Source organism: Lampris incognitus, chromosome 7 (genome assembly GCF_029633865.1).
Source record: "Lampris incognitus isolate fLamInc1 chromosome 7, fLamInc1.hap2, whole genome shotgun sequence".
Lineage (NCBI taxonomy): Eukaryota > Metazoa > Chordata > Actinopteri > Lampriformes > Lampridae > Lampris > Lampris incognitus.
This window is the reverse complement of record NC_079217.1, coordinates 1551535-1563513: the sequence shown is the minus strand read 5'-3', so window position 1 is coordinate 1563513 and position 11979 is coordinate 1551535. Positions and strand designations below refer to the sequence as shown.

General features: G+C 43.7%; 1 protein-coding gene across 2 annotated transcripts in view; it reads left to right on the top strand.

The window, feature by feature from the left end:
- The first annotated feature begins 252 nt into the window (after positions 1-252).
- appbp2 (amyloid beta precursor protein (cytoplasmic tail) binding protein 2) overlaps positions 253-11979 on the top strand; it is a 30634-nt gene continuing 18907 nt past the window's right edge. For both annotated transcript variants that reach the window (XR_008810505.1, XM_056283216.1), the window contains exons 1-4: positions 253-946; positions 6013-6101; positions 7068-7219; positions 7418-7541. Coding sequence is in view for 1 of the 2 variants with exons in the window: in XM_056283216.1 (XP_056139191.1) it covers positions 809-946; positions 6013-6101; positions 7068-7219; positions 7418-7541 (503 nt within the window). In the remaining variant the exon portion in view is untranslated. The remainder of the gene's footprint in view (positions 947-6012; positions 6102-7067; positions 7220-7417; positions 7542-11979) is intronic.

The window sequence follows — 11979 nt, the reverse complement described above, 5'->3', positions numbered from 1 at the left end:
TGTCTGTCTCTGTCTGTCTCTGTCTGCCCCCCCCGTCTGCCTGTCTCTGTCTGCCCCCCCCCGTCTGTCTGTGTCTCGCTCTCTCGCTTTCTCTTGAACACCAACAAGTGTCACTAGCTGACTTCCATCGGCTGTGCAAGATGCAAACAAAATAGGCAAGTAATTGTAAAAATGTAGTAAAGGCTGAGAAAAAAAGACTAGACTGGATTGGCTTAGTACACTGGGAGAATATATACGATTTTCCTTTTTTATTTGCTCATATCAGTGTTATTTTGTAGTGCATCATGTGTGACAAGAGAAATCTTGATAAAATCTCATCAAACGGGAGTCAGTGGCCCAACACATCTAGCAGGGCTCACTGACCGTCTGCCGTCATGGTAATGACCGAGAATCCCTCGGAAAAACAAACGCTGAAATAAATGAGATGGGAGCAGTTTTGCCCCTGTGTGTTCTTTATTTCTGCCCCGGTGACCTGTCCTCCAGTGAGAGGGATCGATAACCCCAGAAGGTGGTGGCCTTTTGGGGGGCTCCGCTTGACAGTTGCCTGTTTCTCTCGCGATATCTGCTGCGTCTAATCGGAGCCGTTCGGGATGACGGAGGAACGGCGATGAGGGAGAAAGATGTGAGTCGATCGCTACGTTGCCAGCTTGCTGAAATCCGGGGGGAAGGGAAGCCGTCCACACTCGCAACACTGACCGTGTAGTGTGTGCGGCGTCGCGGAAGAGGAGCTTTATTCGCGTTAAGGCAGCGAATGTGGTGAGAGTCGGAGGGGGGCTGTCGCTGCGGGGCTTTGGAGAGGGGAAACAACATGGCGGCGGTAGAGCTGGAGTGGATCCCGGAGACGCTGTACAACACCGCTATCTCGGCCGTGGTGGACAACTACAGCAGGGCGAGGAGGGACATTCGCTCGCTGCCGGAGAACATACAGTTCGACGTCTACTACAAGGTGAGTGTCCAGCCCCGCACGTCCAGCCACACCACGGCCCGAGGTCGGCTGTGCTGAAGACGGCGTCCGTCACACAGGGACGCTGGAAGATCGGATGCTAAGCTAAGCTAAGCTAAGCTAGCCAGGCTCAGGGGTTCATAACCGGGTTGACCGACGACGCTGACGGGTCACGTCCCCAGATTCCCAAGTAACGTTTAGTTTGTTAAACCGTCCGAGCAAACAGAACCTCGGGTGTTCCGTTCGGCCACGTTTCTGACGTCTGTCCGTTAAAGGCGCTCGCGCGGACCCCTTATGTAACGGTTAGTGGTGGAGACGGCGGAGGGTTCGGGGGGGGGGGCTTGGAGCTGCGATGGGTTCGGTGAGTAATCGATGGTCTGACATCGCCGACTGGGATCCGGACCGGGGACACAGCCGAGGCGACCCCCCCCCCCCCCGACAGACACGTCTTGTGTACGCCCTCGCTGACACGTTCCCACCCTCGCCGACACGTTCCCGAACTATCTGGGGACCGACGATTACAGTGACCTAGTTTCACCTGTTTGATGACCCGTGGTTATGGCGGCTGCCCCGTGTGTCAAATCCAGGATACAGACCGCTGTTCAGATCTGGGGCCAAATACTGTCCTGCTACGTACACACAGAAGCGTTTAACCTGCACCGTTTTCCATGCGAAACTCAACATTTCTGAAACTCCAGCACAGCCCGGGGGAATATGTGTACCTGTATGCATCTCGGGGTCCAGCCTTGATATACTCGTTTGGTGAAAAAGAACCTATGGCAATCAGAATTGGGGGACTTTAATGTCGAGTTTTATTCATTGACTGTAGGCTTGTATGGGGACACAGTGTTTGAGTTTGAAAAAATAAATACTGAGCGAGAGAGAGAGAGCATAACAACAACTATTCTGTCAGTTAGGTTCAGGTTCCAGCCTGAGTAAACAAGTTTTTCACCCAACGCAAACACAATTGGGAAATTGGAATATTGCCCTCATGAATAGGTATCTTATACTGTCTGCCGTAAGCTGTAAAGATATTATTAAAGCTCCCCAATAAAGTCTATTAAGATGATGATGAACGGCTAATGTGCTACTGTCGATTTCTGAATGCCGTGCTTTTGACACTGTTTACCAAATTGGACCCAGTGTTGACATGGCTCTTGCAGAGAAACCATGCCATCCCAGTCCATCCAGAGGGTTTTCACCACTCTTTGGTTTCTTCTGTTGAGATTTGTTTTCCAGAGAACTTGCAGACAGGTCAGATATAGCACCTCCATCCACTTTGATCCAGATCATGCCCATGGTGTAGGATGGCATAATTTGTTGAAATGAAAAATAAATCAGGTTCCCTTACGCCAGTGATACTCAATCATGTGTTATAAAGGGCCGTGTGTGCACTACACCACCTGATTTCATTGATTAACACATCTTCAACCAGACAGGGGAGGACTAGGCTAATAAGTGAAATTTTCTGGTGAAGTGTTATGTTGAAATGAAAATCCTACATACAAATAGCCCTCCATGGCCCATGATTAAGTATCACTGCCTATATCCGGTGCTATAGGTGGGCTTTGGGGTGCCAGAACTGCCTATACAGAGCTTCTGCGCTGGCTCAGAGTTTGCATGATGCAAAGAGCTCCACCTTTGTGGCATTTATAATTTTTCTATGTTTCAAGTTCCACATCATTCATTTTCTTAAGTCTATAATCATCCCTATGGCTGCACCTGCTGTTCAGTGTAACACTTGTGCTTTGTCTAAATTAATATACTTTTATCCAGTCAGAATTTTTTCTGTGTTGTCACAGCGTTGTAAGATGGCAACAGATGTACTCTTAAGCCCCCCTCCCCTTCAGTTCAGGGATGGTCGTTCCCTCTTCACATAGATGGCAAGAGGGAGACGAAGAGGGAATGACCATCCCTGAACCGAGGGGGGGGGGGCATTGGGAGTGTACATCTGTCACCATTTTACAATGCTGTGATTGCAAACATTCCCAAATCCTCTGTGAATAGTACACATGGCCATTGAAACTAGTTAATGGTCATGGCAGTTTGCATATGAAACCGATTGTTGTTTTGGGTGGTTATGCCACTGCATTGTTTATGAGGGTGGGGACACCTGCAGTCAGTGAAGAGGTCACTTGGATGAGTGATGAAACGTATGTCAACAAACATGTCCAAATGAACTGATTCAACTTTCTTTGATTTTCTTACCTGGATAACTGAGCATGCATAATGACAAGTACACACAAAGTTTTGCGCATCTGGCTGCTGGTCTACATGAATAAGGGAAAGCATCAAAAGGTCCTGTTTGGTGAATTGTCAGCCTTGATTGCTGTCATAGTCAGGCTTAATGGAATCTACTGTGTTCTTTGAGTAGTGGGCTGTGTTTGCCCAGATGTCTTTTGAAACTAAAAAGTTCTGTTGTGACTGTATTATACCATAAAACATTTTACCACATGATTTTGAAAGACACTTTTTATAACCAAGACACAACTATGTTCACATTGGTGAGAAGTGACTTCTGTCTTGCTGCCCGACCTACCCAACCCCACAGTCCAGATCTGTTGACAACATGAAAAACTTTGAACATGCATGGACTCCACCTAACCCGCAGTTTTAAGGCTGTCCTTGGCTGCTGTAATGCAGTAAATACAATAAACTATAAAAGAATATACAGTTGTATGCAAACATTTTGGAACCCCTGGTCAAACTGCATATTTTCCTTAATGTTACGGTGAAATGAAGTCAATCTCTGAAATATACAAATTAAAAATGGCATATTCCTGCATAACTGGATGCATTATTACTATTTATTTGCTAAATTTACAAGATTAAAGAAATAGAAGTGTAAATGTGGCATGTAAAAAGGTTTAGGCACCCTGTAACTTGGTACAACACTTGGTCAGAAATCACATCTTTAAAAAAATATGAATAAGTGAAGAACCTGCAGAAGATGAAAAATACTCAGCCTTCTAACCTCTCAGGATGTTGTGCTTACCTGCAACAAACCTGGTCTCCTCTCTATGCTGCCGATTGAGAACTTCAGAATAAACATAATCAAATGTCAGTTGGCAAAGGCTATAAAAAGGTGTCAAACACTTTCAGCTTTTAACTTGTTCAGTCAGATACATCATTAAGAAACTGAAGTTAAAAGGAACTGTTTTAGTCGAGGCAAGATCTAGATCAGGGATGGCTAACCATGTGCCATGGAGACCATGTGGATGCAGGTTTTCATTCCAGCCGGACTCCACACCAGCCGATTTCACTGATTCATTCTTCCTCTTTGGTCGAAGGGTTGCTAATCAGTGAAATCAGATGGTGTGGAGTCCAGCTGGAATGAAAACCTGCATATACATGGCTCTCCATGGCACATGGTTAGCCACCCCTGATCTACAGGACCAAGACAAAGCAAATCTTTTTGAAACAGTTATGTTGACTGATGAGTTAAAAATAGCTATTTTTGACCTCAAACCCCTAGATGCAATTGGAGAAAAACAGGTGAAACATTTTAAGAAAAGATCTCCGTACTACTGGGGTAACCACTGGGGTAGTCTATTATAAATGTGTGGTTGGGCAGCAGCCAGTGGCAAAGGAAATATGCAGGTGGATGGAAGGATGGAGTCAGCGTGATAATCAGTGAATGCCCATATGTAATGATGGTATTAAACCTGAATAGAGATTGGATATTTCAGCAGTAGAGTGATAGAATATGTACCTCTGACTCAACTGTGTACACATATACAGGAGCAAAAAAATAGGATTGGAATGGCTGTCACTGTTCCCAGACATAAATATTATTGAAACTCTTTAGGGAGATCTTAGAGATGCAGTGCATACGAGACGACCTAATAATATTCGTGAACTAAGAGTCATGTTGGAAATAATAGACTATAAACTGGCTATAGCAAGCTGTGATTTCTGCAAAAGATGTTTATCTTACTGACAAAGTGCCTAAACTTTTGCACGTTTACCATTTCATTTTTTTTCCCTCAGTCTGTTAAATCCATTAAATAAATGGCACGCGTGCTTTAAAATAAGCAGTAATATGTCCTGCTTTACTTTGAATCTTAGAGGTTGTGTTAATTCTTCTCAAGAGATTTAGCAAAACGCGCAGCTTTGAATGGGGGGCCCCAAGTTTTTGCATAAAACTGTACTGGATTTTGATATGCTTAAAGCATATGGTAGTTGGAAGTACTCAGAAATCCCTGAAAACTTAACAAACACGCAGCTGAGAGAGAGAAAGATAAAACTCAGAACATTATGCAGCATCTGCCGAAAAGGCACATGTAGAGGCAGTGAAAATACCAACTTGCAGCTCAGCACATTTTGATGACCTGCCAGACATCAGCAGATTGCTTTGTTTGATCATCTGAATGTCCCAGCATCTGCTGAAGCCCCCATTTCAAACTAATTCATAATTAACTTGTCACTCATAGTCCATTTTTATTGTATATTTTACACGATTTCAGATGTTTCAAGATGTTAGCTATGTTTTGTTTTTTTAGTTGTAAAACCATTTATTGTGAAACTTTTTCAACTTTTTCTGTTAAGCATGAACTATGTTCATTGTGGAGCTAAAAACACTTTAAGAGATGATCACTGCCCTATACTTTTTAACAATTAGATTGCGGCTTGGACTCATTTATTTATTTATTTTTGGCTTGAGTGTTTTCTTGTTTACGTTATTGTTAAGAAGTGTATCTGGCCTTGCATTCGGTCGACCTGAAAACAAAACACTGCTAGAGCCGAATGTTACACAGTACCGCAAATGAACCGAAATTGTAGTCTGTAAAGTCTGAGGTAAATCTTACATAACAAAATCTGTAGGCCTTTGAACCGCAGGGCAAATCTTTTCAATAATAGCAACCAAGCTAATGCTTAAACAAAACGGAATTCCTTTTATAGCAAATAGCATTTAGATAACTTTTGTAGTCTAGCAAAATTTTACAATCAATAAAGGAATGCTACCTGCAAAATGTAACTGGAGAAGACAAGTCAACCGTATTGTTCTATAAGACAAAGGGAGTCCCCATTCTAAACTTAAGCCCCCCACCCCCTCCTTTCTCTTTCAGCTTTACCAGCAGGGCCGTCTCTGCCAGCTGGGAGGAGAGTTCTGTGAGCTGGAGGTCTTTGCTAAAGTCCTACGCGCCTCAGACAAAAGGTGAGAACACAATGGGGTTGAGCCTCCTGTGAAACCACCAACATTGTTGGCAAAATGTAATCCTAAAGAGGCCCTGAATGCCTCTGCTCGCTGCTGATAGGTGGACAAGATAGTTCAAATCAACAGATTTGGTCAATCTCATTTTCTGGAAGAGCAAAAGACTGTCAGTATGCAATGACAAGAGTTAAAGGTTTGTCTCTTGCCACTGCTGTTTAGTACGCTAAAGTGCGTTGTTGATGCCTTTTCAGTAATGTGATCAGCAGAGTGTGTTGTGGCCTTTAGCCTAGATCGATGGCTTTTTTAAGAGCCCATATTTGGTATGCAAAATGGAATTTAAAGTCTCTTAAGTTTATACTATTTCTTAGAAATATTGAAATATCCATCCATTATCTGAACCACTTATCCTGCGACTCGGGGATGCTGGAGCCTATCCCGGCAGTCATTGGGCGGCAGGCAGGGTGACACCCTGGACAGGCCGCCAGTCCATCACAGGGCCAAAAAAATATTAATATAGTGATTAAGAAACCATCAAGTATAGAATTGAAGATTTTATGATCCAGTGGCTTGCGCGTTCATGATAATCATGATCATCTTGCCTCTAGTAGGCTAAATCCTATGGACCGGTTGTTCAACTTTTATGTATAAACCATTGCAAATGTATCCATACCACAGGCAAAAATGCAAGCTGTGGTGATATCACTGTTGATTGTGGTGTGACAGCCCTTGAAATTAATATGTCCAAAGTCTCCAACTTATAGCTTTACCTTCAATTTGAGGATTTTTTTTATTAATAGGATTGAGTGTTTTGATCACAGGCAGACTAGCATTAGTTAGTTGCCCTGTGGTTATAACTCTGTATAGTTGAGTAGTGTGGTGTTACCACCATGATGTAATTGATTAGGTTTGCATTTCAGTGGCGTGGATTCTCTGTTTAGCCTGACCATTACCATATTCTCTTCACTTTAGACACCTCCTGCACCACTGCTTCCAGGCCCTGATGGATCATGGGGTGAAAGTGGCTTCAGTTTTGGCCAACTCCTTCAGCCGGCGTTGCTCCTACATTTCAGAATCTGATGCCCATGTCAAAGAGAAGGCCATCCAGTTTGGCTTTGTGCTAGGTAAATGGCTGAGGGAAATAATGGTAATCTCTGCAATCACTAAAACAAGTATAATGATATTTGAGTGCGTTCTATTAAAAATAAACTTAAAATTGCTTCATAAGCTTTGATTTTTAAAAAAAAAATGTTTTTTACATGTTTGGATTTTTTTTTTTTTTTTTTTTAGTTAGCCGAAATAATCTGATGTTTGCATACTAGGTGGCTTCCTGTCTGATGCGGGCTGGTATGGAGATGCAGAAAAGGTGTTTCTGTCATGCCTGCAGCTCTGCACTCTCCACAATGAGGTCCTGCATTGGTATCGTGCTGTCGAATGCTGTGTCAGGTCAGTCTGAAGAATTTGTTCCTGTCTATGAAGTCTGCAAAAAATGCCCACATTTTACTAGAGACAATTGACCACATTTAGCTGTTTTTTTCCCCCTTGAACATTGCAATCAGATGATGAACAGGGAATATCAAGACCTTTACATTATTTCATTTGTTCATTTCCAATATTCTCATAGCTACTGAGGGCGTTTTCATATTAGGTATGATTGCTTTGTACCATGCCTGAGTACAATTGCCCTCTCCACTCCCCGCCGCTCAGCTTTCACTTTAGTAATTTTGTTCCGTACCCGAGCACACTTGCATATCTACTTGCGCCTCAGGTTAAGAGTCTGGGTGTCATCCTGGACAGCACATTATCTTTTGAAGCTCACATCAACAATGTTACTCGGTCTGCATACTTCCACCTATGCAGTATTAATTGTCTTCGCCCATCACTTACTACTGCAATTCTATCTTCTTTGGTCTTACCCTCAAGTGTCTTCATAAACTTCAGTTGGTCCAGAATCCAGCTGCCCGTATCATTACCAGAACTCCTTCCATAGATCATATCACTCCTGATCTTCAGCAACTCCACTGGCTCCCTGTTAAATACCGTATTGACTTCAAGATCCTGCTCCTCACCTTTAAGGCCCTTAATAACCTAGCTCCTTCTTATCTTTCCGAACTCCTTCATATCCACACACCCTCCTGAACTCCTCTGCTCTCCACCTCACTACACCATTGGCCCGCTTGACTACTATGGGGTCTACAGCCTTCAGTCATTCTGCCCCCTGCCTATGGAACTCTCTCCCACAAGACATTCACAACATTGGCTCTCTTTCAGCCTTCACATCCCATCTCAAAATGCACCTTTTCAAACTGGCATATTCAGTCTGATCCACGCTTCTTTCAGTTTTGTGCAGATGTTTATTTTATACTTACCTGTTGTGTTAACTTTCTATTGTCTACCCTGCTTTGTTTTAATGTTATGCTGTGTGATACAGTGCTGCTTGTTTTTTACTGTTTATGTTTAGCGGCGCAGTGGTTAGCGCAGGCACCTCACAGCAAGAAGGTTCTGGGTTCGAGCCCCGGGGTAGTCCAAACTTGGGGGTCATCCCGGGTTGTCCTCTGTGTGGAGTTTGCATGTTCTCCTTGTGTCTGCGTGGGTTTCCTCTGGGTGCTCCAGTTTCCTCCCACAGTTCAAAGACATGTAGGTCAGGTGAATCGGCCATATTAAATTGTTCCTAGGTATGAATGTGTGTGTATGTGTGTCGGTCCTGTGAGATGGTCTGGCGGCCTGTCCAGGGTGTCTCCCGCCTGCCGCCCAATGACTGCTGGGATAGGCTCCAGAATCCCACGACCCTAAGAGCAGGATAAGCGGTTCGGATAATGGATGGATGGATGGATGTTTATGTTTATTTAGATCCCCATTAGCTGTTACCCAAGGCTACAGCTACAGAACTGTGTTCTGTAATTGTCCTTGAGTGCTCTGAAAGGCGACCACAAATAAAATGTATTATTATTATTATTATTATTACACACTCAGATACAGTAGGTCGCTGTATGCACCTAGTTGGTTTGCGATCTGCTAAACCCGAAGAAGCGTACACTTGCATCATCGACTACGCGACATTTGTTTATGTTGTCGCTCCAGTGTAGAAAAAGCATACAATGGAGTCAATCTTCTCACTATACAACCCTCTCACCTGCCTTCCTACTTTATCAGCTATGGCCGTGCAGTTCAGAGGATGAGATTGACACGTGTTGTGCGCATGCACAGATTTTGGAAGAGGCCATGTTTGAACAGAACAGTTGAATAGTTATGACGTCACATGGTAGTCCACTTCTGTGTTTTGGTACAGTAGTTTTCACACCTGATGCAAACCGTACCCGAGTACACATGAACCGTACTCGAGACCACCTTTTCAAGTGGACCCGTGGCCGGGTACAGTACACAGAGTTCACACTAATCAAATGAATTGGATTTTGGGGTCAAGTGTATTCTGATCCAGGCCCGGATCCCTGATGTGAAAGCCTCCTGAGAGAGCATTTGAGCCAGCTGTGATGTGAACAGCCAAACAAACACACCAGCGTTATTGAAAGATGGCAATTAAGATTTGTCAAAGATTTCTACGGGTTGAAATTTGCACTAGATTATTGAATATAATAATGAGCATTGAAATTGTTTTTCTCTTGGAATTGAATTATGTGGCCAGTAGTTGATTCTTTTTTTTTCTTTTCAAAAACTGAAATGTTTTTCATTGTCTGAATTTTAATATCTTGGTATTCAGTTTAAACTTGGATGAAAAACAATTTCAGTGTTACTTACTGTACAATTTTTTTCAAACTATTCAACTTTTCTATCAGACTTCTATCGCCGGCAGCCATACCAATATGTACCCTGGCTCTGCGGAATGAATGATGGAAGCTAAGCAGATGTGGGCCTGGCTAGTACTTGGATGGGAAACTTCCCAGGAAAACTGAGTTGCTGCTGGAAGTGGTGTTGGTGGGCCAGTAGGGGACAGTCTTCCCTCTGGCCCTAATAATAATAATAATAATAAATGCATCAAAAAATCCCAGTGCAGTGACAGGGACACTGTGCTGTTGGAGATGCCGTCCTTCGAATGTGACATTAAAACCGAGGTCCTGACTCACTGTGGTCATTAAAGATCCCATGGCACTTATCACAAAATGTATGGGGTCCCCTGGTGTCCTGGCAAAATTCCTAACTTGTTAGGGTGACCAGACATCCCAGTTTGTCCGGGATTGTCCCGGTTTCAAGGTGTGTGACAAGCTAATGAGCGCATGCATATGCGCGTGCACGCACGTGTGATACACTTTTTTCAAACTGTTCAAACTGATAAACTTTGTTTTTTTGTTTGTTTTTTTTGTAAATATTCACTCATTTTGAATTTGATGCCTGCAACACGTTCCAAAAAGCTGGGACAGGGGCATGTTCACCACTGTGTTACATCACCTTTCCTTTTAACAACACTCAATAAGCGTTTGGGAACTGAGGACACTACTTGTTGAAGCTTTGTAGGTGGAATTCTGACCCAGTCTTGCTTGATGTACGACTTCAGTTGCTCAACAGTCCGGGGTCTCCGTTGTCGTATTTTGTGCTTCATAATGCCCCACACATTTTCAATGGGAGACAGGTCTGGACTGCAGGCAGGCCAGTCTAGTACCCGCACCCTTTCACTATGAAGCCACACTGTTGTAACACGTGCAGAATGTGGCTTGGCATTGTCTTGCTGAAAAAAGCTGGGACGTCCCTGAAAAAGATGTCGCTTGGATGGCAGCATATGTAGCTCCAAATCTGTATGTACCTTCAGCATTAATGGTGCCTTCACAGATGTGCAAGTTACCCATGATGCCATGGGCACTAACACCCCCCCATACCATCACAGATGCTGGCTTTTGAGCTTTGTGCTGAGAACAATCTGGATGGTCCTTTTCCTCTTTAGCCCGGAGAACACGACGTCCATGATTTCCAGAAACAATTTGAAATGTGGACTCGTCAGACCACAGCACACTTTTCTACTTTGGGTCAGCCCATCTCAGAGGAGCTCGGGCCCAGAGAAGCCGGCGGGCGGTGTTTCTGGGTGGTGTTGATATCTGGCTTTGGCTTTGCATGGTAGAGTTTTAACTTGCACTTGTAGATGTAGCGACGAACCGTGTTAACTGACGATGGTTTTCCCAAGTGCTCCTGAGCCCACGTGGTCATATCCTTTACACAATGATGTCGGTTTTTAGTGCAGTGCCGCCTGAGGGGTCGAAGGTCACGGGCATTCAATGTTGGTTTTCGGCCTTGCCGCTTATGTGCAGAGATTTCTCCGGATTCTCTGAATCTTGTGATGATATTATGGACTGGAGATGAGGAAATCCCTAAATTCCTTGCAGTTGTACGTTGAGAAACGTTGTTCTTAAACTGTTGGACTATTTGCTCACACAGTTGTTCACAAAGTGGTGACCCTCGCCCCATCCTTGCTTGTGAACTACTGAGCCTTTCAGGGATGCTCCTTTAATACCCAATCATGACACTCCCCTGTTTCCAGTTAACCTGTTCACCTGTGGAATGTTCCAGACAGGTGTTTTTTGAGCATTCCTAAACTTTGCCAGTCTTTTGTTGCCCCTGTCCCAGCTTCTTTGGAACGTGTTGCAGGCATCAAATTTACAATGAGTGAATATTTGCAAAAAACAATAAAGTTTATCAGTTCGAACATTAAATATCTTGTCTTTGTAGTGTATTCAATTGAATATAGGTCGAAAAGGATTTGCAAATCATTGTGTTCTGTTTTTATTCACGTTTTACACAACGTCCCGACTTCATTGGAACTGGGGTTTGTATATTAGAGGGACCGCTCAAGTTGGACGGTTTGGAGACAAAGCAAGAGAGGCAAGATTGAGATGGTTTGGACATGTGTGGAGGAGAGATGCTGGGTATATTGGGAGAA